Here is a 25173-nt window from a genome sequence, read left to right on the forward strand (position 1 = left end):
TTGTCAATAAAAGTTATTTATTCGATAAGACATTCACAATCTGAAAATCAGACGCAATTAATATATCTGAAGTTAAGGCAATTTACGAATGCTGAAGTAAATAAATTATCTATCTTTATCTTAACCAGCGAACATCTTCCGCCAACAAGTCGTTAGTGTCCCGCTTTTAAGATGCTTTACCAATAAAATATACTAAATTATTATTTATTAGTATACCTTACGTATAACTAATGTTAGTATTAAAACGAAAAATAAGTATGTAACGATTTACTAGCATGGTTATTCAAATTGCAGAGAACAAAATAAATTTCCATGAAAACTAAGAATTTCAGATCTAATTACAAACCATAATAATACGAGATAATATTGTAACATTTAATTTTGGCTAACTTTGTTATTTATTAACAGAACTGAACAAGTAACAGTAAATCTCTTCCAATAATTAACAAACTATTAAATGCACATTATTTAGGCAATAGTGGCCCAGAAATGTAGTAGATACGAGAAAAAGCATCTCATTTCGCGGTTCATTGCACATTACTCAATCTCAAACGCGAAACCTCAACGCCATTCATTTATACTTCAAACCTCCGAAAATACACACGAAATTAGAAATTCAGTCGAGAAATGTCGCCCCCAAATAATTTATTCGGTATGCACTTAGGTATGACACAGCCATGCGAAAATACAACATAGATTTACATGCACGATACAATGTTATTATTACTCATCTACCTACGGAACCTACATAAATTATTGTTACTTGAAAGACTAACTTTTACAATACCGCTAGTCATTATTAAGCTATTTCAATAATTGTAGGTCTAAAAATTCCTATAAAATAAACATATGGATGATAAATTACTTTTGTGCAAAAATCAGAGAAATAAATTACAGATGAAAATAATATTTTATATATGTTAGAATAAATTTTAACACGTTACATAATTCAAAAATGTTATAATACATAAGGAAAATGTATAACAAATCCGCGACCATCCAAATATAGACAGTCGTTTTGATAATTTAAAATTTTAATGTTAATTATAAACATACTAGAATTAACAAACGTGTTAAAATTTAATACACAAGAAAAGCTAAAGGTCACTGTGTCAATGGACCGACCTAGTATGTTACGACTCGTTGGCTGTGAAATACTAAGCACTCAATATTGTCAATGATTGTTAAGCGATATAATTTCGTTTGATATAATATACAAGAGCACTATGATACGCGTTGATGTCGTATTGTCTTGTTTCAATATTCGTCCTCTTCTGGCGGGTGAGGGTTGTCGCCGTCTATCTCCTCGGGAGGCGCAAAACCGTCCTGGAAAATAACAGGCTGGATTCAAATTAAGAATAGAAACAATAACTAATAATTTTTTATATTTCATATTTCCTAAAATAATGTTTAATGTTCCAAGAATTTAGCATTGGCTTAAATTCCAAGAGCACAACCAAGCTGCTGCGTACTATAGTAGTGAAAACAAATTTGTATTATCCTGTAAATTATATCATAAAGAATTAGTACGACAAGCCTAACTCATATAAGTTGTTTTTAACATGCAAATTTTATTTAGTATATATTTTTATTTTTTATTGCTTAGATGGGTGGACGAGCTCACAGCCCACCTGGTGTTAAGTGGTTACTGGAGCACATAGGACATCTACAAAGTAAATGCGCGACCCACCTTGAGATATAAGTTCTAAGGTCTCAAGTATAGTTATAACGGCTGCCCTACCCTTCAAACCGAAACGCATTACTGCTTCACGGCAGAAATAGGCAGAGTGGTGGTACCTACCCGCGCGGACTCATGAGAGGTCCTTCCACCAGTAAGTACGCAAATTATAATTTTTGCGGGTTAAATTTTTATTACACGATGTTATTCCTTCACCGTGGAAGTCAATCGTGAACATTTGTTGAGTACGTATTTCATTAGAAAAATTGGTACCCGCCTGCGGGATTCGAATACCGGTGCATCGCTTCAACACGAATACACCGGACGTCTTATCTTTTAGGCCACGACGACTTTAAGTATAAGATAATTAGAATTTGTTAATAATTGAATTAAAATCAGTGGCTGTGCTGTTTTGGGCTCTGCATAGTTTACTGTCTTGTGCTACATTTTATATTTATACTGAGGTTCGTAAAGCTGTTGTCGAAGTGCCACTTGCATGGATACAGGCGATTGGTGCGAGAAATCAACAGTACAGAAGATAATTGATGTTTCAGTACCTCCCATATTTACAACAAAACATACAATTGTTTCCACATTATAACAATGAAGAAGATAGTTAAATTTAGCAGAGCACAGCTCAGATTTTGTAAATTAGTTCTTGACCACCTCTTGATTTGATTATGTATATAGTATATAATTATATTTATTAATATATAAATGTGCATAAACTTGTCATATTTGATGCCGTAAAATATCTTAAATAAAAAAGGAGACTTTAAAAAACAAATCCTTGAAATGAATCCTATACTTCAGATTCTTATAAAATGAATGTTCATATAATAGGATATAGAGAGAAAATCTGATTAAAGTCAAAGGCCCAGACTAGTGACTATGAACAGAATAGTGCTTTTTTTTAATACAACATTCCTGTGTAAGTTCTTGTTGTTATCAAAAATGTATGTAGTAAATACTTACCTCAGTGGCATATAAAATATCAAGAATCTTTTGCACTATAGGAGCATTGTGTTGTTCTTCCATCTCTTGACAGATCACCTCTATATCCCGAAGCTTACCGAAGTAGAAGTCTCTCTCTTTTTCTAATCCATCGACTGTGGCTTTCAATTCGTTTATCTGAGAAAATTTAATTAAAACTGTATCCATGTTTCCATTGGAATTATCTTGAATTAATCGCATTTGACTTCTATATTTACCTGATGGTTTAATTCATCCACAACTTTCGAATCACCCTTGGCACTTTGACTTATCCGTGACAAATTAACTGGTGGAGATCTGACTGTTGTATTAGCTTTCCCAACTAAAAAAGATAGAATTAATTTATTTTAAAATATTGCTTGGATTCGAGCATTCAGTATATTTCAAGTGTTAGTGTAAATTTTTATGCAAAATTTCAGTTACAGTACTATGCAAATTACACATTAATTACTTAAGAATAATATAGAATGTACATAATTACAATTGTAAGAAGAAAAAAATATATTTACATGTAAATGTAATGCAAAGCATGCTGTGTAAATATGTGTAACTAATGTGCAGGTGCAGTTTAAATAACATTATATATTTCCTTATAATGATTTGTATGACATATATGTTGTAGTAGTTAAAGTTATATCTCATAAGTAGTTAAAGATAAACTATGTATATTTATACAAAACTCAACACTAAGTAACAGGGAATACTAATCATTAATTAGGTGCAATGGTTCTGATAAATTGAAATATAAGTAAATACTAAAAATTTGTAATGAATCATATTTTATAACAGCAAAATAAGGAATAGTTAGGTCACTCATTAAATGAAAATAAAATAGTACTGGTTTGGGGTCTAGCTGCGACTTTGGCGACAGGGGCGACGGGTTTCTTAGCGGCAGCGGCCCTCGGGGCGGCCGAGCCCCCGTGCCCCATGGGCAGACCTTCTCGCTGCGCCACTGCGTCATATGCCGCACCTCCATAGTTGGCGTCAAAGAATTTCTTGAACCATTGCAAAAACTCAAAATTATCTTGGAAACGACCCTTCACCAGTTTGTCAATGGGTACTATCTACAAAAGAAAAAAGTGAAGGATAAAATAAAATGAAACAATAGGTCTACAAGTGCGGGATACGATACCTGCAATTAGGACCTTATGTTTAAAGTTCAAGCACCACTCTCAAAAATGTTTCATTATAATTGGATTAATTGTTATATTTTTTTTTATCACAGGTATCATTTCTGAGTGTGGTGTGTGAGTTGTGTGCTTGAAGGTATTCTATATAGATGCATACTGCCCGAATGCTGTATGGGCGCTGGTCGGCGTGCTCTCGTTGGTGGAGGCTGCATGATGCCACATAATGGAACACCCGGGTCACAAATGCCAGAACCTAGTGGGATACCGCAGCGAGCCTCAAAAGCATCGTAATCCCGACCATCATAGTTAGCATCAAAAAATTTTTTAAACCATTGTAAAAATTCAAAGTTGTCCTGAAATCTGCCTTTAATCAGCTTGTCTACTGGTATTACCTATAAAATTACATATTTATTTAGTTAAATGGCAACATAACAGATATTGATAATTTTTACCAATGATTGAATTTATTATATCGAAGAGTAAGCAAGCTCATTGGTGTAAAATGGGTACTTAGCCTTTAAAGATCACAATGTGAACATTGTCAGCCATCTCGAAATATGAGGTCAAAGCCTCAATTATACTTAGAATAGTCTCACCCTTCAAGCCAGAAGGCATTACTGTTTCAGAGCAGAAATAGGCAAGGTGACGATACTTACCCATTTGGGCTTACAGTCCTACCATTGGTAGTAATAGTATGGTAATTTATTTAAATAAGTATCTTTCTTTAAGCCATTTCCTGTAAACATAAATACCTACTGATTCAACACATTATTGATAAACATTCAGTTTTCTTTCTGATATTACTTTAATTGTGTATCAAGTCTCTTTAAATGAGAATTTAAAACTTATGACTAATCAGATTAGAATTATATTTACAAAAAGCAATACCTTGTCCACACCCATCTTTTTAAAACCAGCTTGTAATATTTTAAAGTTCTGTATATATTCATGTTCCAAATTTGTCTTAAATTTGATTCTTTTCATTGGTACACTGCCAGGGAACAGCATGTCCATGAACTGGCAATAGGCGGCACCTGTACACAACTCTTCGATCTTCGCAAAGTTTGACTGGAGACAATCATTCACCCACGCTAGCATATCATGCCGCGATAGATTTTCTGACGTAACGTTCGTAGAATATACATTTACAGCCATTTTTACTATGTATCAGCCTGAAACAAAAGGTTGGGATTGTTTAACATTAGATAAATCGCTAAAAGACCGGCTGCAAGCAAACATCAATGCGCCTCGAATACATTCGGAAAAGAAAGCTGATCTAAAAATAGGTCGTGGTATTATGATACAGTGAGTCTATCTTTTAAATACTCATATAACTATAACCACCTGCTGAACTTCTTAATTCTTACGCTATCAATAAGACAGTTGTTTGTAAAGTAACAGTTAACTGAAACGTTCTTCGTAGCGGATGTGATATGACATACGAGTCGACTCATCAAAAATATGTCGCTTTACTTTAAGAGTTTTGCGGTAAATGTTTGAAATTAACTGCCAATAAACTTACCCTTGATGAAAAAATTCTTGACCGTGAATTTATCTTTATTCTAAACAAGTTTGCTGTGTGAGATAAGTTATCAAATTTGTTAGAATTTTTATCCAAAACGCTCACCTCGTTCTTCTTTGATCACCATATACACTTTCTGTTCTATAATCTCTATTCGTCACGATACCTACGACCAAAGATTTTTTAGACTCTATTCGCTAACCTTTATAGGCAAACGCACTAAGGATCAACCGGCATTGACATATTCAAACATTACACTTTAGGTTGGACAGGCTTTGTCTGGCTCACTAAATTTCGCCCTACTTTTTTGATTTTCGGATTTTTTTTATTTTTAATTATTTGTTCGTCGTTTTTTCGTTAATGTTCAAATCTAAAAATTGTTTGTTCGTCTTTTTTTATTTATAATTAATTAAACAAATGATCACCCTTAAATCGGCCCTCCTTACCTTATCCTTATCTTTATTTTTATCGGTCAAATTAATTAATTTTGATCAATTATCGTTTGTTCGATGACTATTGGTGATTGTTTGATCATAAAAACAATTAAATTCCCAATTAATAATTATTTTATATCTAATAAACAAACCATCACCTCACGCCTACAATGCGCATGCGCCGGATTTGTCTGTCAGCTGGCAATGGCAACAATAACGCCTGGGAAAGAATTGAAAGCTCTTTTTCTCTTCAATGTTCTATTGACGAATTAAAAAAGAGGAGAAATTCGTGAGACATTCGTAAACAAGTGTAGGAGGAAGCGCAAGCGGGTTCGCAAATTGAATGCCGAACCCATTTGCACAGCCGCTAAGTTTGCGAATGAATGTTTAACAGCCCTTCACATGGCGCGAACATTTGTACAATGTAGGAATGTTTTCGCGCATGTGAGTGGCCGGCATAATGTAAATAAGTAAAAAGTGAGTACCTAAGTAGGCTAATGTTAAACGGAAAGCATAAGTTACCTGATGGACGGTAAGTGTTCTATGATATATAGGTACGGTACTTCGAATTCAAGCAAATTTTTTAATTCAACAAAACATCTAGCAATGCCTTTCCAATCTTTAAAATTCCAAACATATTATTTGTTTTCATTGGCAGGCGCGCAATATGACAATTGACAGTTCTAATGAGTGAATATGTATAGGTACGCAATGTTTGGTCATGTAGGAGGACAAAACGAAAAAAAATCAACTTTGTTAAACTTACAGTGAACAAATTCATTCCGGATGATCCATCGCGGGAAAATAAACGTTTTCAAATTTTGCCGTGTGATGTGAAAAAATTAGCAAACGTAATAATTTTATTAACACAAATTTTATTCATTTATGATCACGCAAACGTTGCTTTGTTGTTTTGTAAGACAATTAAATACTTAGTTCTTCTGTTAATATTTATGGTGATTAGTTTGGTCGTGTGTCTGGTAAACGTTGGATCGTGTGGATTATACTCCATCAAACATTAATAAGATTTGCAAGATAGTGGAAACTGTATCCCCTTCATTGGTTGTTTTAGACGTGCTTTAGTAATATCACTGATACGTGGTTCGAGCCACTGCAAACTTATCATTAGTAATTAATGAATAAAATAAAAACAATAATTTATAAAAATAAAAAAAATATGTGAGATTAACTGAAATAAAAATATTAACTGTTGATTAACTAGAATTATAAGGCCCACTGCTTGCTGCCGCCTTCTGATTTTTGATATAAACAAATAAAAACAAGGCTGCATTATTTCGGTAAATAAAAATTTAACAACAATATTTTTAAGTTCAGTATATCTAAGAAGGTAATTCTTTAGTAAGTGTGTAAAATTGTTCATCACATTGTGTGCATTCAGTTAAATTTTAATGTTGAGCTATATTGTTTTTAAGACCAAATTTATTTTCATTTAGATCTAAGTGTAATGACTGAAATTGAGAATCATCATCTGGAAAATGGATCAGCAGTCAGGTCTATGGTCCAAAATACACCAAGAAAGTTCCACTTGACTATGGAAGTTCCAATGTGCCTAACCATGCTAAGCTTGTCATTAACAGGTAATTAAATAATTATCAGGTCTTTTATTAGGTAATTGGAAACTAAGCATTTATATAAGCACTTCAACAACTTTACAAGAAAACTTTTAATTTATTCATTATTAATAATGAATTTAACTTGCGAGAAAAGTTATAGGAATAACCATTGTTAATTTTGCATATGGTCAAACCAAGGTTTTTTTTAAATTTAATTAAAAATATTTGTGTGATATACAATTATATATACAATGGTATACAATTATAAACAAATTCAAAATCAGAGATTGTAATAAGGATCAGTATATGAAATGCAATATAAATTTGAATATACCAGTTTTTTTTTAAAGTTTGAATAGAGCTGCAGTGCTAATATAAATCTGTTATTGGTCTGTACAGAATGAAAATCAAGTTTAAATGAATTAAATCATCAATGTAGAGGTGTTATTGAATTACTAATGTGGCAGTTTTTTTTTGTTTTTTTTTATTGCTTAGATGTATTGACGAGCTCATAGCCCACCTGATGTTAAGTGGTTACTGGAGCCCATAGACATATACAACGTAAATGCGCCACCCACCTCGAGATATAAGTTCTAAGATCTCAGTATAGTTACAACGGCTACCCCACCCTTCGAACCGAAACGCATTACTGCTTCACGGCGGAAATAGGCGGGGTGGTGGTACCTACCCGTGCGGACTTCCAAGTCCCAAGAGGTCCTACCACCAGTGAATATTTTAATATACCTATATCAAAAACTTTTTTGTGACATATACCTTATATTTTATTTGGACAAAAGAAAATCAGAAAATTATGGTTTGTGGTGCAGATAGTGGTGTGGTCGAATTACGTCAAGGTAGAATCTGAATAGCCAAAAGGGGTGTATTGTTGCCAGAACCATTATTTATAAATACCCACCTTGTTAATGGTTATTTTTATGAGCGACCGCAGCCAGTTACGATCACATGAAACCTCCACTGTCTTTGATGTCAAAAAAAAAACGCTTTCACCATTTAAACCTGCAGGAAAAAAGGGATGCTATGTCGGATCGTAATTCTTACAAACTCGAAAACCTAACGGAATTGTCAAGTATGTTTCTTACTGCATAGGTTAGTTGACTACGGTAATATGTAATAAAATTAATTGTTAAAAGTTGTAGAAATAATGGGCTAATAGGTTCCAAGTTATCAGAGTTAAAAGATAATCGTGAGCGCGAGTGGGGTATGCACTGTTCTCTTCTGTTTCGTTTTCCGTAGCCCATGTAGCTGTATAGAATCTAGAATTAACCCCGGAACTTTTAAACTTTAAACCATTACAACGTAAGGTACGTTTTTGAATAATTTTTTATCTTGTTTTCATTGATCGTCTGTTTTTATTGTTTGCTTTCTATTGAGATAGTAAGCACCGGTTACCGTACTCGTCGAACCCGTCGCTTGCGACGAAGGGCTCGACGAGCGAATTAACCCATAGACACAGCCCACTGAGTTTCACGCTGGATCTTCTCAGTGGGTCGCGATTCCGATTCGGTGGTAGTTTCTGCGAGGCACTGCCCTTGGTAGGGCTGGTGTTCATTAATTCTCACAGATTGAACCGGTGAGCTCACCGAACCTCTCCGCGCGTAGCTAGAATAGCCCCATAAGTTACTAGCGAGTAGGTAGCAAAAAATGACAGTAAAAAAAACGGATTAAGCTAAGTAAAAATATTATTTTCTCTATGTGTATTCTTAAATGAATAATATTATTTTAGGCGCTGCTGTTAGCAACATTTTACTATACAGGACATGCTTGCATAGTTTGAACCATCCAGACTCTGTGTGTAAGGTTTTTCTTGCACTCGACAAGACGAACCAAACAGATGAATTAGAAAAAGAAGTGCAGAGATACGCGACCGTAGTGAATACCGTAAAAAGTATAATAGAAGCTGTTGCACCGGCAGTTTTATCTCTATTTATGGGTGTGTGGTCTGATACCCACGGCAGAAAACCTCTGGTTGTATGGCCACTTTTTGGTGAGTACGTATAATATAATCCATTGTCGTATCACTCTTGTCGGTCGTGGTCGTCATTCAGTTTTTTTTTTTCCTACCTATGCTGATAGCCTTGAGAGGCTATTTTAGCTTCACCCTAACGTGTAGGTAAGCTCACGGGGCTCAAACCGGAGTGATGCTAACACTGGCCCTAGCAAGAGCAGTGCTTCGCAGAATCTACCACCGGATCGGAAACGCGACCCACTGAGATGATCCGGTGAGAAACTCAGTGGGCTGTGTCTATGGGTTAATTCGCTCGTCGAGCCCTTCGTCGCAAGCGACGGGTTCAACGAGTACGGTGACCGGTGCTTGTGGTACCTAAAAGCACCGTTAATGGATCGAGAGGATCCGTAATGACGTGTGGAGACATTATTGCTGTGGGTAGATTTTATGCGCCTCACGAGCAATTGCCACTTCTCTTGGTTTTGTGGTGAGCCTGATACACCCATGCAAACAAACGCCAACTGCTGACATGACTTGGTCAGTCCATCGCATGGGCAACCTGCGGTCTATATAAGTATAATATAAGCGAAAGCATTTTAGTAAAAACGTATATGGCAACATTTTATCATTGAACATTAATTTAGCACTCAAAATACTGGTACATTTTATATCATAAAACATAAAGGAACGTACCCATACTACGTGACCAATTTTTTTAGTTTTTTCGACCTCTCCCTCCCCTCGGTGATCACTCGTAGTATATGCCAAGACCCCCCCTCTCCCCCTTTAGTTTTCACGTAGTAATTCATAATTATGATTTTTAATCATTTCACACGCAAAAATTGAAAAGAAATATAATTTGGTTCATACTCGTCTTTATTGCATAAGACTGCATACACACTTAAATTACTAGTGAATTATGTAGTGTGAGTTTACAAAGCGCTAAACACTGCGCGCTATATTTGAATATAGGTCGAAAAAATACGAGATTTCTCTGACTAAAATCGACTTCGTGACAAAAACCTGAGCCACCCCCCCGCTCCTGTGACTGACCATAGTATTTTAAAGACTCCGCTCCCCCCCCTAAACGGGTCACGTAGTATGGGTACGTTCCCTAATCATTAAAAGGACAAACCCAAAATCCATACAAACTTGGGCCTGGCGTTACAGTGCTAGAATTTGGGCTAGAAGTTACAATACCTAAGAAGGTTTCATGAGCCCAATTTTCAGGTCTCCCAGCAATGGCCAAATTGGTAAAATCAGACAATGTTTACATTTTAGGTTATGTTTATTGTTCGAGATATTTTAATAAAAACGATATTTTTTTAACTGTTTCCTACTAAAGATGAGTAATTGTTTACGAAACCTGTTGCAGCAACAGGTTGCTTGAAAATAAAAATAGAACCTGTTACGAGAAATCGCGCATTAGGTTGTTTACGAAAACGAACGAAAGCCAAAAATTAAAAACAACGTAATGCGAAACGCGCTGCGCACGAAATGATTTTTTTTATATGAAAAACTATATTTATATGATAACTTTTTTATATAAAATATAAATCATTACGTGCTCCCATATTATCTCATCACATTTCATTTCATTTTATTTCATGCCATTTTTATTTTTTATTCCTTAGATGGGTGGACGAGCTCACAGCCCACCTGATGTTAAGTGGTTACTGGAGCCCATAGACATCTACGACGTAAATGCGCCACCCACCTTGAGATATAAGTTCTAAGGTCTCAGTATAGTTACAACGGCTGCCCCGCCCTTCAAACCGAAACGCATTACTGCTTTACGGCAGAAATAGGCAGGCGGGAAGCGCGGACTCACAAGAGATGCTACCACCAGTAAAATTATTAATGTAACTACACCATAGAAAAACTCAAAGTACCAAATCGACTTTTTCATGTTATATTTAAGATTGCCAGTTGAAAATATTTTGAATTGCCGCAGTTGCCGACATGATTTCGTGTCATAACTAAATGGCACAGTTATTTATTTCTTTTAATGATTTTTGTTAGTAGATTTTGGTGCTTTACGTTACGTTATTCAATGAGATTAAGTTTATAGTCTGGCCAGCGAATCATGGCACAACTAAATAACGGCAATCCAAAATATCTTCAGTTGGCAACATTAAAGATAACATAACACGATTTGATACATTTGTGTTTTTCTATGGCATAGTCACATTAATATAAAAATGCAAAACTACCCTTTCATGCCATATTTAATGTTGTCAGTTGTAGATATTTTGAATTGCCGCCATTGTAAGTAGTTGTGTCACGATTCGATGGCCATACTCTATTTACATTTATTAAAATACCTATAAAAACAGTCATTTATCCTAAAGCAAAAGAGTATTAATTATTTTTTACACTCGATTTCCACTAAATCGATCCTATGTTATGGATGCTCTAATTCTAATCCGCCCGTTTGTGGAGCTAGTTACGTATATTGAAATAAGTGTTGCAGATGTTTACAAAGATTGTTTAAAACAAAAAATTGGATTCAACTTATTTTCTACACTTGGCCATTGTCAATGAAGCTAAGATTTCAATAGGTTAATCAAGCAAAATAGACGATTTTTTTGGTACATATCCCATTTGTGTAACGCTTAGGCCCAGAATGGGGGGGGGGCACTGGAAAGACACGGAGTGCCTCTCTACCTTCGCCGACTGGTGGGTTCCTACTTGGAGGACAGATCGGTCACGTGTACCGGACACGGTGGGATCGTGCACAGGTTCCCGGTCGTGCGCGGTGTTCCACAGGGGTCGGTGCTCGGCCCCCTTTTGTGGAATATCGGGTATGACTGGGTACTGAGGGGTGCCCTCCTCCCGGGCCTAAGCGTAATCTGTTACGCAGACGACACGCTGGTCGTGGCCCGGGGGGGGGAGTTTTGCTGAGTCTGCTCGTCTTGCCACCGCTGGGGTGGCGCATGTCGTCGGCAAAATCAGGAGATTGGGCCTCGACGTGGCGCTCAGTAAATCCGAGGCCATGTGGTTCCACAGGCCCCGGAGAGTGCCACCTGTCGATGCCCATATCATGGTTGGAGGCGTCCGTATCGAGGTCGGGGTGCAGTTGAAGTACCTCGGCCTCATTCTGGACAGTCGTTGGACCTTCCGTGCTCACTTTCAGAACCTGGTCCCTCGTTTGTTGGGGGTGGCCGGCGCATTAAGCCAGCTTCTGCCCAACGTGGGGGGGCCTGACCAGGTGACGCGCCGTCTCTATACGGGGGTGGTGCGATCAATGGCCCTATACGGGGCGCCCGTGTGGGGCCAGTCCCTGGCCGTGGGGGTAGCGAAGCTGCTGCAACGGCCGCAACGCACCATCGCGGTCAGGGTCATCCGTGGCTATCGCACCATCTCCTTCGAGGCGGCGTGTGTACTGGCTGGGACGCCACCTTGGGTCCTGGAGGCGGAGGCGCTCGCCGCTGACTATCAGTGGCGGGTTGACCTTCGTGCCCGGGGCGTGGCACGTCCCAGCCCCAGTGTGGTCAGAGCGCGGAGGGCCCAATCTCGGCGGTCCGTGCTGGAGTCATGGTCCAGACGGCTGGCCGATCCTTCGGCTGGTCGTAGGACCGTCGAGGCGATTCGCCCGGTTCTTGTGAACTGGGTGAATCGTGACAGAGGACGCCTCACTTTCCGGCTCACGCAGGTGCTCACTGGGCATGGTTGCTTCGGTGAGTTCCTGCACCGGATCGGAGCCGAGCCGACGGCAGAGTGCCACCATTGTGGTTGCGACTTGGACACGGCGGAGCACACGCTCGTCGCCTGCCCCGCATGGGAGGGGTGGCGCCGTGTCCTCGTCGCAAAAATAGGAAACGACTTGTCGTTGCCGAGTGTTGTGGCATCGATGCTCGGTGACGACGAGTCGTGGAAGGCGATGCTCGACTTCTGCGAGTGCACCATCTCGCAGAAGGAGGCGGCGGGGCGCGTGAGAGACGCACAGGCCCGCCGCCGTCGAGCGGGGGCCAGGGAGGCGGATCTCGCCCAAGCCCTGGCCCTCTAAGTGTTTCGGGTCTCCCTCACATGTCGGCCTGGGGACCGGCGAAGGGGGCCTAAGAAGACGACGTGCAAGCTGCTCTGCACGCGTTTTATGCATGAGCATCCGGGTGATGGAAGGCCGGCTATCCTCAACCCACGCTGGTTCTGACCCAGCGGGGTATTCCGTAGGATAGACCATTCTAACCGGCGCCATCTAGGCGGGCTTCGGATAGCCTGCCGACCGAGAGGGCTGGTGGTCGTGGCGCCGACGACCGCCAGTCCGGCGTCCCGAGGGGGAGGGTGATGGGAGAGATGTGCTCCGCACTAAACGCTTCACTTTCCCCCCCTTGCCTTTTCATGAGTTTTGTCTCATGCGAGGTTTGGACGTTGGTTGTTGAGAGACAGGGGGTTTTAGTCGGTTCGACTCCGACATGCCCCGCCCTCCATCCCCAGTGAAGGGCGGAAGTCCGGCGATTTCCTCCTGACAAAAAAAAAAAAAAAAAGCCCAGAATGGGGTTTCTCCTTTCTTTCTGCTTAAGTAGACTAAGAAAAGGCTCGGTGTTCTCACAGCGATTATGCCGTGGTAATATAGCTATCGCGTGTTAAAGACCATTTTTAGTATGAGGGGATGATGTCGTGTAATCTATGTAATGTAATAAATAATCTTGCTCGATGTACTTGTGGTAGATCGTGTTGTGGCGGTCGGCACCTCCATTTCGCTTATTTCTACCACGGAGCAATAAGGAATTACATTTTATAATTTTGATAGTACATATATCTCTAGCTAGCTCTAGACCTCTCACATTGTTCAACCTTGTCCCGCGTCTCAATAGCCCCGACTGGGCCCGGTTTTTGGTAGGGCGCCGGCTGTGAGCGGCAGGAGTTTTTAGTGAGGTTCAACTCCCACATATCCCACTTGCCGCGCGGGTGGGGATCCGGCGATTTGCTTCCGTGGAAAAAAAAGCCTTCACACATTGTCCGCAATAAATAACATTACTAGCTGTTATCATTCATTGTGAGATCTTCTGATCATACTAAAAGCTATTTTAAAGGTATCTTCGTGCCAGAATTAAAGATCGATTAAAAAATAACTTAAGTTAATTGAAGGTTTTCAGAACCGGTATCCTCAAAAATACAAAAAAAAAACCTTTGACTTTAGTTACGCCCTGAAACCGGTCGGTGTTGTTATCAGATTTAAAAATAAAATGCATCGTGCATTTAAGTTGTGTCGTAAATTGCTGTCGTATTGAATTTGGAGTTCAAATTTTATTTAAGCCGTGTCCTCGATGACCTTCGTCGCCTGCAATGATATACACTTTAGATTACATTTAGGTACAGTATATTTTAATCTACGTATGGTATTGAGTAAACAGTTATGTGATATACCTATGTAATAGTCAAACGATTAAAATGAAACAAACACTAGATGTGGGTCTAGGTTTTTTTCAATCTTTTCTTTGAGAAGGTCTTTTCGCGTGATCGCGTGATTTTATTGGTGGTAGGACCTCTTGTGAGTCCGCGCGGGTAGGTACCACCACCCTGCCTATTTCTGCCGTGAAGCAGTAACGTGTTTCGGTTTGAAGGGTGGGCAGCCGTTGTAACTATACTTGGGACCTTAGAACTTATATCTCAAGGTGGGTGGCACATTTACGTCCTAGATGCCTATGGACTCCAGTAACCACTTAACAACAGGTGGGCTGTAAGCTCGTCCACCAATCTAAGCAATAAAAAAAATAAAAAATAAAAAATCTCCCGTCAACCTAACCCACTACCTGGAATAAAAAAAAATCCTGGAGCCACTGCCGTCATTCACAGTGCGTTTCCAGAGGTCTATTTTGCCACGTACCTTCCGGCTATGGAATGAGCTCTCCTCAACAGTGTTTCCCGAGCTATGACATGTCCTTCTTCAAATGAGGCTTGTGGACAGTATTAAGCGGTAGGCAGCGGCCCGGCTCTGCCCCTGGCATTGCTGAAGTCCATGGGCGACGGTAACCACTCACCATCAGGTGGGCCGTGTGCTCGTAAGCCTACAAGGGCAAAAAAATAATTAAATTAGTTTAAAAACGATTCGTAATAAATACATTGAAGTGTGTTTTAGGCATGGCAATGACTGGAATGATGCTGGTGGTGTATAGCACTATGAACGACTTGGGCCCTTGGTGGTTGATAGTAACTGCCGTTCCATATTCGCTAACCGGCGGCATGATCATATTATTTACTGGAGCTTTTTGTTACGTAAGTGACGTCACATCCCCGGAGAACAGATCCCTTAGGTAATAACCGTTTTGACGTTACCTGTTTTCCATGCTAATCTTAAACAAATGCCTATAATAATAGTTTGCAAACTGTAAAATTTTATTTGTATAGAGCTTTTGTATTTGTGGACCATTCCTACTAATGCTTTTTTACTTTGCTTTGGGCCCAGCTACATAGCGAAGTCGTCGTGGCCTAAAGGCTATGCCCGGTATGAAGCGATGCGATTATGTCAGTGTTAAAATTCCACAGACAGGTTCTAAGGAAAACTTACTTGATTGCTTATGAAGGTCTTCGATGGTGAATTACTGGTGGTAGGACCTCTTGTGAGTCCGGGCGGGTGGGTACCACCGCCTTGCCTATTTCTGCCGTGAAGCAGTAATGCATTTCGGTTTGAGGGGTGGGGCAGCCGTTGTAACTATACTGAGACCTTAGAACTTATATCTCAAGGTGGGTGGCGCATTTACGTTGTAGATGTCTATGGGCTCCATAATCCATTAACCACTTAACATCAGGTGGGCTGTGAGCTCGTCCAACCATTTAAGCAATAAAAAAAAATGAATGAATTTGCGTAATTCCTGGTATATAGTAGGGTGTATTATGGGATCGCACTGGAGGCACCTCTATGTCTATTTCTGCTGCGAAATGTTTATACATTCTAGTTTCAAGGGTGGGGCAGCCGTATTGTTAAATTAATAAGATTTATTTGACGTTGGTCAATAAATGTAGCGCATCGTACCTGATAAGTTTTATTTGAAATTAAATTATAATTAGTTGAAGACCGAATGGTTGAAAAGGCCCTTCGAATACCTAAAGTTCAATGGATTAACGTGGTTGAAATTTCCTATTGTAGAATGACTATACTGGGGGCATCTGTTTCTGCTGGAAGCGTACTGGGAGGACTATTTAGTGCCCATTTGCTTAGGGCCGTCGGGAATGTGTATTTACTGTTGATAGGAGCATCTTTAAATGTATTTGCGTACGCCTTTACAAATATATTTCTAAGGGAATCATTGGAAGGAGCTATACAGGTGAAATTAAATTTAACAATTATTTGTTCGTAGAAGATATCACAACTATTGACGGATGATGAGGAAGTTTCTAGTACTTATAGAGGTGGAGATTGGGCACGCATCGTTTTTTTATTATTATTGCTGTATGACGTAGGTCCAGTCCGTTTCGTGTTAACTGTCTATCGAAGCCTTTGGACACCAAAATGTTATTGTCGCCGCCCAAAATGAGAGGTGAGGTCGGTAATCATGGAAGGTGTTCTCGTATTTGTCCTGTTTATCCATCAAAACATTTATTAGAAAAAAATTAATATTCTTATTGTATTGTGATCATAATTGTGGTCATCCTTCCGTATTTCTGCTGTAAAATCATGCGTTCTAGTTTGCAGAGTGGAACAGCAGCAGCTGTTTTACAGTACAATTGCAACTTTGACCTCATGTCTCAAGGTTGGTGGGGCAATAATTTTCAGAAGTCTATGGTCTCCGGTAAACCGCATAGTGCAGTAATAGAACAGCTCATGCAAAATCTTCGAGGCTCGCTTTCCAGGTTCGTCATCAGAGCGGCTTGGTGGTCCCATATAATGATATGGTATTGCCTTATAATGATATGGTATTGCCATATATATGGTGTTGCCATATACTGATATGTTGTTAGCAAAGAGTCGTCTTATTAATAGCATTGTTTTAGGGGCGGCTCGGTACCCTATTAGATTGGTCTTTAGTGAAACAGATGGCACGCGAATGTTTCAAGAAACGGCCTAACTTCGGTAGAGCACAGATCCTGCTCCTCACCGTTGCGAACAGTCTAACGATATTCATATTATACGGTTCCATGAATTTGGAATATCTGTACACGAGAGAGAAACTGCGCTGGGCTCTGAAAGACTACACGTTATATTCGGCCTTGAGCACGACGATATCGTTCGCGGGCGGTTTCTTGGGCATTATAGTTGTGCAGAAGTTACTGAAGATCGGCGATCTGGCCTTTGTGAACGTCGCTTATCTCTCGATGATCGTCGAGTACGTCGTGAAAGCGCTTGCAGTTTCAACGTGGCATATGTATTTGAGTAAGTCGTTTATCATAATTCTCCTACCATTCTCCCAGTCACCTGGGGTCGGCGTAACATGTTTTCTCTTTCGATACTCCTCTATCATATACCATTTCTTCGCTCACTCCCCCTTTACACATATCGTCTTTCACGCAATCCATCCATTTCTTCTTAGGTCTACCTCTTCCTCTAAGTAAGTCGTTATTTGTTTTCTTTTTTTTCATCTGATGCTTCTACCGCCCATCTCGAGACATCCTCAATTACATTTACATAATTGGTGTCCTTGTATAGCTATATAATATGCAGGTTAGCGGCTACTGGCTTCTTTGCAACACTATTCGATGTATTATTATATTTAATTTCTATGATTAGTTAAGTTGTGATTCGTACCCTAGGCTACAAGAATTTTATCGTTTTAGTCCTGTTACTTGCACAATTGATATTTTTTATTATTAATAGAAAATGTTTATTTTCATTCAGTATATCGGTGTACGATATTATGGTTCACCTAGTGTTGACTAGTTACCAGTAATTCACAGATATCAAAAACGTAAATGCCGCCATCCACCTGTCCCAGGCTTCAAACCGGCAGAGACAGGTAGGATGGTAGTACCTACGAGGCACTTTACCACTACTAAACATACCATGAAGCTGTTATTTGGCGTCAAGAAAACTTAATTTATTGTGTGTGTTTGTGTGTATGTGTGTGTGTGCGCGTGTTGTGTGTGTCTGTTGTGTGTTCAATTGATTCCCCGGGAGAATACACAGTAGTGTCCCTAGAGTACTATAACAACGTACTGCGATCACCAATCGACCGTTACTGGTATTATAAGCCCCAACGGCTAAGTACCATAATCCTGCATAATTAATCCAGCAATTAATTATACATTCGAATCTGAACAATGGACAGCTGTTTTACAACAAAATTTGGCTCTCATATCTCTAAGTGTGTGGCGGTATTCACTCCGGTATGGGCTCTGCTAATCAAGTAGATCGGTGAGGTCGAACACCCATTTACATTCACCGATATTAAATTTTATCATTCTGAAATAATGATACCCCAATTTTTACCCGATTTATGTATGTCACTCTCAAACAAGCTATGTATTTACGTCGATGCATTATCGTGTTCAATCTGAACATACATTTAATGAAATTTTCTACTACTTTTTATTAAAGAACATTAAAATACAAGACATAACTCATTAAACGATTACATTTTGTTACATCGAATCGTGTTTCAACATATATTATTACATTAATCAAATAATTATTTTTCGTTAATATCAGCGTAGCTGTATGGCTAGATAAGACAAAATAATAAAGGAATACTCATCAATCTATTGTGAATTTTAGTGTTTGAATGATTGAGTTCAAATTTATATTGCAGGTTCCACTATATCGTTGTTCAAAGGGCTATCGTCACCGCTATTGAGGTCGTTGTTGACAAAAATACTGCCTATCAGTGATATCGCTAAAGTATTCGCGCTAATGTCGGCTATTGAGGGCTTATGCCCTTTACTGTCTCCGCTTCTGTACAATTCCTTATACGAATGCACGATATCAACATTCCCGGCGGCTTTTTATATGCTCAGCATTGGGATCGTGTGCGTATCTTGCACGTTTATTGGGTAAGTAGTTTTAATTTATGAAAGTTCATAATTTCTCCGCATCGGAAATTTGAGGTATATTTTTTTTCCTCCTACCTATGGTGATAGCCTTGAGCGATTTTAGCAACAATACGTACATACGTTTACGTCATCCTCCCGATCCATTATCGGTGCTTTTAGGTACGACAAGCACCGGTCAACGTTCTCGTCGAACCCGTCGTTTGCGACGAAGGGCTCGGCGAGTAAATTAACCCACCGACACAGCCCACTGAGTTTCTCGCTGGATCTTTTGAGTGGGTCGCATTTCCGATCCGGTGGTAGATTCTGCGAAGCACTGCGCTTGCTAGGGCCAGTGTTAGCAACACCTCATGGTTTGAGTCCCGAGAGCTCACCTACACGCTAGGGTAAAGCTGATATAGCCTCTCAAGGCTATCAGCATAGGTGGGAAAAATAAGTGAGTAGTGTAATGGTTTAACCAACCGTCGAATGCCATCCTTGCTGATATAAACTTTCGTATTTCGTAGCAAAATTGAAATACCGAAACAGTTTTATCAAAATGTTTCATATCGCATTTTAAATAAAATAAAATACATATTTTAAAATGCTAATGCTGTAAACGAGTATGTTTTAAACAGTTTATAATGTATTTATTTTTGCACACGATAACTTGTTTGAACGAAATTTATCATCATGTTTATTTGCTGCTCGCTTTTTTTTCCCCTACCTAAGCTGAGAGCCTTGAGAGGCTATATCAGCGGAACCTTAACTAGTAGGTGAGCTCACGGGGCTCAAACCTGACGATGTTGCTAATACGAACCCTAGCAAGAGCCGTGCTTCGCAGAATCTACCACCGGATCGGAAACGCGACCCACTGAGAAGATCCGGCGAGAAGCTCAGTGGGCTGTGTCTGAGGGTGGTTGCTCGCATTATTTACGCTAACCACATTGTTTTGTTTTAATTATCGTGAATCGATTTGAATGTAAATTTCGAAAAAGGGTCAGCTATGTTTGCGTTTCGATAAATTTTATTTTTACCATACGTTTTTTTCTTGTTTTTTTTTTTTGATACAGAATCTGCTCCTTAACTACCTACATCGTCATTATTTATTGTTGGGAGACTTGTTTACTTTTTGCCTTGTTTTTGTCAGTGATAATCGTCGCTTTTGTGGTATGAGTACATACATTCGTATTACTATAATATATTATGCATATAGAGGCACATGTGCTAATGACGTTTCGGAGATAATAATTTACGGACGAATTAGATCAATAAAATTTTAGATATCGTGGACGTCTAGTTGAACATTTACGATTGTTGAAATTTTTAATAACGATCAAAAACCCTTGGTCCATTACGAAGTCTAGCGTGACTAATGACAATTGTTTGTTAAACTCGCTAGCGATTGAAGTACCTATTCACTGTAAATGGCCTGCAGATACTCGCGGCGTACTAATTAGATGTATCTATTATGTAATTCACCAGTGTCCTAGTTAAATAATTTTATTTAATTGAATTAGTTGTTTTCGTCATAAAACAAGTGTGTTTGTGCATGAGATAGGATGCTGTCAATTTTTGAACAATTTTTGTATAGTTCGCATAAATGGGCAGAAGAACTTACTTGGTCATAAACAGTAATTATCCGAGTCTATAAACTAACAGTGACCTTCGCCAGCCAATCTTGACCCAGGATTCTGAACCGCATTAGAATATCTTACCCTCCAAAACCGAGCCCATGATGACTTCGTGACAGAAATAGGGAGGACGATGTTCCCGATACATGTTTACAAAATGTTAAAACATATTTGGTATTCAGTATTCTAATTAAACAAACAATGACATTTTAGTATACAAAAACAAGCAAAAACATTGTCGGACCAACGCATTTTCTATAAATAGATATATCACATATTTCAACTTTATTTTCGTAGTAGCGTGACTTCAAAAATTAAACGTAAATCTATATTTAGATATTACATGACGAATATTGACGGAGTTTCTTTGTCTTTGTATTGGGGAATAAGCTTCCCTAGCGGCAAGTAGCTGAACTAATATAATAATATGACACATGAAAATGAATAAGAACTTGTGTGCGATTGATTAAACTTAATATTATTGTTTTTTATTGTCGTTTTATACTATAATTAAATTTACAATTTATAAACGGCTTCCATTAATTCTTCATTTGATACCTTGAACTTTTCTTGGCAGTCGCTGTTCAAAATATAATATTTTTAAAGTATGTAGGTACTCTTTATCAGGCACTAATATTTGAGGGACTCTTACGACAATATTCACATTCAATAATATAGTGCTGTTTACTGATATAATATAAATAATAGTGTGTGTAATTTAGATAGCCGCGAAAGGTTGCACAATTCGTATTTTTTATCAGATTTAAAATTAATACTTATGGTTATTTTCGTCATATTAATAATAAATATAGACTTCGTACGTACCATCCGACTATGGAATGAGCTCCCCTCCACGGTGTTTCCCGAGCGCTATGACATGTCCTTCTTGAAACGAGGCTTGTGGAGAGTATTAAGCGGTAGGCAGCGGCTTGGCTCTGCGCCTGGCATTGCTGAAGTCCATGGGCGACGGTAACCACTCACCATCAGGTGGGCCATATGCTCGTCTGCATACAAGGGCAATAAAAAATAAATAAAAAAAAACTTCTTTAATAACGATTCATAATAATTGTAGTTGTCCACAAAACAATGTTACAATGTACACTTTAATGTTACTGTTAGCATCTTATTATCTCGATGGGTTTTTGAAATTAATGTAGGTACTAGGATGTGCATATTTTGGGTTACGGTCCTGAAAAAGAAAATTTAACCTCTATGAGATTACTTTGTTGTCCGTCTGTCTGTCCGACACTTTTTGACCGATAAGTAGAAAACACGGTAAAGGTGGAATAGTCACATCTACTTACTTGCCTGTACAAGTCTGTGTTATGAAGCTAGATAAATCCGTATGCGTCACGCTTGTCTAAGGCTAATATTTTTTGTTTTGGTTTAATTCTAAAAAAAATAACCTTGGTCACTGGCAAATACTGGTTTTGAAAGTACCTATATCTAATTCTGACACGACTATTGGCATCTCGAAAGATTAGGTAAAAGCAAATTTTATTGTGTGATTTTTTAAATCCTATTGCCTGATCAATATTATTTCTATAACATTAACGCATTATTGTTTTCTTTTTACAGATTAGTACAATATTTCAGAAGGAATGTGTCAACGCCCTATGAGAGGTTGCAAGATTCACCAACGATTGCATAAAATACGTAAAAACCTTTTTATATAAATGTGCCTTACATTACTAAAACCCACATATTGTGCATAATGTCACAATTGAAAAGTGATATGGTTGGGTTAGATTAGAAAAACGTGCGTAATTTGATTTTTCATTTGCAGAGTAGATTGTTTATAAATTGCCTATAAATATCTACAATATTTTTTATTGATAACTGTACCTAACAGACTGGATATTCCGGAAGGTATAGTGCGGGAAGGGCGGAAGGGAAACTATTTCATCTACTGGCCAAAAGATATTTTTACATACTGTCAAAATCTAGAGAATTAATTTTAAATATATCGACGCTTGAAATGCAAACGTGACTAAGCGACAATGCGTGAACCTTACAGTAGACTAATTAAAAGTTGAAATACCTAAAAAAAATTATATTTTAACGAATCTAGCTGTAGGATTGAAATGATTTTAATAGACCTAGAAATATATATTTTTTTGCGCATCGAATATGGTTATTGCTTATCATGTATGTACAAAGCAGTTATTTTCGCTTAGTCACATTTGCATTTCAAGCGTCGATATACATTAAAATATATTTAACTAATTTCAAATTTTGGACTTCGGTTCTTAATCAAATGAATGATCTTAATTTTTGTATTTGAACAAAAATTTGTAGCTTATAGCAGAAGTTTTATAGGTAATCTAATTATTTAGGTAGGTAGGTACTTAATTATTACGGGGTCGTAAATAATTGTGATATATTTTTTAAATTATACTTTTAAGAAACTAGGTACATTAAATATAATTAAATGTTGTACACATAAGTTATCTTATTAAAAAGAGTTGTAATCCCAAGGGGTTTATAGAATCATATAGATTTTTCATTGCATCCACACCAAAACTGATTTTAAAGATTTTATAAAAATATTGGGGTTTAGAAGTTACCAGAAGAATATACGTTTATAATTAAGGAAAACTCGTAGCCAAGTCAGTAATTTTGTATACATGCACATTCAGAATTCTTTGTTATAAATTAACAGAAAAAGCAACAGCAATTTCCTGTGCAACATTTTTTACTTTTATTTTGTATTAACATTAAATAAAAGAAACTCTGTGATAAGTAGTATTCCGAAAAACTGGTAGCGTACTATATATACACTTTTATAAAATTGTATCATAAAATCTCATGAAAAAAATATCGCGTACTTTGCCGTGGCGTATAAGTATGAAAGGAGAAACCCCATTCTGGGCCTAAGCGTTACACGAATGGGATATGTACCAAAAAATTCGTCTATTTTGCTTGATTAACCTATTGAAATCTTAGCTTCATTGACAATGGTCAAGTGTAGAAAATAAGTTGAATTCTATTTTTTTGTTTTAAACAATCTTTGTAAACATCTGCAAAACTTATTTCAATATACTTAACTAGCTCCACAAACGTGTGGGTTAGAATTAGAGCATCCCTAAAATAGGATCGATAAAAAAGTTTTCATTAAAATTAAAATAAGACTGACCTAAAGGTCCTAGTTACCAGGTCATAAAATCTCTTAAAAAAACATTTCGTGCGCAGCGCGTTTCGCATTACGTTGTTTTTAATTTTGGATTTCGTTCGTTTTCGTAAACAACCTAATGCACGATTTCTCGTAACAGGTTCCATTTTTATTTTCAAAGCAACTTGTTGCTGCAACAGGTTTCGTAAAAAATTACTCACCTTTAGTAGGAAACAAATATCGTTTTTTATTAAAATATCTCGAACAATAAACATAACCTAAAATGTAAACATTGTCTGATTTTACCAATTTGGCCATTGCTGGGAGACCTGAAAATTGGGCTCATGAAACCTTCATAAGTGTTGTAATTTATGTCCAAATTCTAGCACTGTAACGCCAGGCCCAAGTTTGTATGGATTTCGGGTTTCTCCTTTATGAATGGATTGTTAGTCATTTTATAAAATATCAAGTTAAAAAAACAATAAGACGGACCTTGTTATGTTATGATTTTATGCGGAATAATGCACTCTGATGACAATTCATTCAGACTCAATAATCAACTCGGACATTTTTAGACAATTTCGTAGTTTTAATTGGAGCAACTTGTTTAAATATATCCTTAAAGAATAATAATATATCAATAGATTTAATTCGAATCAGGAGTATTTTCCCGCTCTGGCGTAGCTGGAATGGGTAGGTAAAAAAAAAGTATTTTATATTTATCTGTAAAACTCGAATGTGATGTTCTGTTAAGTCACAATAAAGTTCTGTCTAAGCGATCTTTTTTTATTGATACCCAAGAAACAATCTACGGAATTTCAATTTTGCAAAATCCTTGCGGTTGTTACCTCGAAAGAAACTGTCTTGCGTTGCGGCTTAGGGAGTTGCGATTCCGATTCGGTCGTAGAATCTACGAAGCACTACTCTCGCAAAGGTCAATGTTAGCACATTCTCTCAGGTTGAGCCCTGTGAGCTCATCTACCAGTCACAGCGTAGTTGAAATAGCCCCTTAGGCTACCGGCGAATGGTTAGTGAAAGTTCGCGTTCAGTCGTACAATGTTTCTATTTCATTGATAGTTAATTACAACCGTATGGGTTAGGGTCCGTTCACACAGACCGGCTTGGAGAGCATCGGCCCGTTTTTTTCTTTTCACACAGACCGCATCGTATACATTGGAATTGGCCGGAGCGGATCCGCCAACTATTTCACATAGTCTGGGTGGAAGA

General features: G+C 38.1%; 2 protein-coding genes across 17 annotated transcripts; one reads left to right on the forward strand and one right to left on the reverse strand.

Annotated features, from left to right (window-relative positions):
* Positions 1-6421, reverse strand: LOC693103 (microtubule-associated protein RP/EB family member 3). 13 transcript variants are annotated; one of them, XM_021350288.2, is made up of 7 exons: positions 6280-6421; positions 5324-5489; positions 4690-4973; positions 3510-3735; positions 2890-2993; positions 2654-2809; positions 1-1341 (listed from the first exon to the last, which is right to left on the reverse strand). In XM_021350288.2, exons 3-7 carry the CDS (start codon positions 4954-4956, stop codon positions 1258-1260), a joined length of 837 nt encoding a protein of 278 aa, XP_021205963.1. In that variant the 5' UTR covers positions 4957-4973; positions 5324-5489; positions 6280-6421; the 3' UTR covers positions 1-1257.
* On the forward strand, positions 6268-24723 carry LOC101746174 (probable peptidoglycan muropeptide transporter SLC46). Of its 4 annotated transcripts, none has more exons than XM_012694220.4 (8): positions 6268-6289; positions 7212-7355; positions 9076-9336; positions 15380-15554; positions 16388-16565; positions 17233-17611; positions 18984-19224; positions 22413-24723. In XM_012694220.4, exons 1-8 carry the CDS (start codon positions 6283-6285, stop codon positions 22483-22485), a joined length of 1458 nt encoding a protein of 485 aa, XP_012549674.1. In that variant the 5' UTR covers positions 6268-6282; the 3' UTR covers positions 22486-24723. The 4 variants fall into 4 exon arrangements, with proteins under 4 accessions (XP_012549674.1, XP_012549679.1, XP_012549684.1 ...); XM_012694225.4 differs by lacking the exon at positions 6268-6289 and adding an exon at positions 6460-6608; XM_012694230.4 differs by lacking the exon at positions 6268-6289 and adding an exon at positions 6622-7055.
* Positions 24724-25173: the final 450 nt, after the last annotated feature.

The sequence above is a fragment of the Bombyx mori genome, chromosome 19, assembly GCF_030269925.1.
Source record: "Bombyx mori chromosome 19, ASM3026992v2".
In the NCBI taxonomy this organism is placed as follows: Eukaryota; Metazoa; Arthropoda; class Insecta; order Lepidoptera; family Bombycidae; genus Bombyx; species Bombyx mori.

Excerpts from the sequence above, each read along its gene's own strand:
- LOC693103 (XM_062673823.1), bottom strand. The coding sequence starts at position 4,956 with ATGGCTGTAAATGTATATTCTACGAACGTTACGTCAGAAAATCTATCG. Across the intron at positions 4,194-4,689 it reads AAAAGATGGGTGTGGACAAG|GTAATACCAGTAGACAAGCT; the intron begins GTATTGCTTTTT and ends GTAATTTTATAG. Across the intron at positions 1,342-2,653 it reads ATATTTTATATGCCACTGAG|CCTGTTATTTTCCAGGACGG; the intron begins GTAAGTATTTAC and ends ATTTGAATCCAG.
- LOC101746174 (XM_012694220.4), top strand. Across the intron at positions 15,555-16,387 it reads CCGGAGAACAGATCCCTTAG|AATGACTATACTGGGGGCAT; the intron begins GTAATAACCGTT and ends TTCCTATTGTAG. Across the intron at positions 19,225-22,412 it reads GTATCTTGCACGTTTATTGG|ATTAGTACAATATTTCAGAA; the intron begins GTAAGTAGTTTT and ends TTCTTTTTACAG.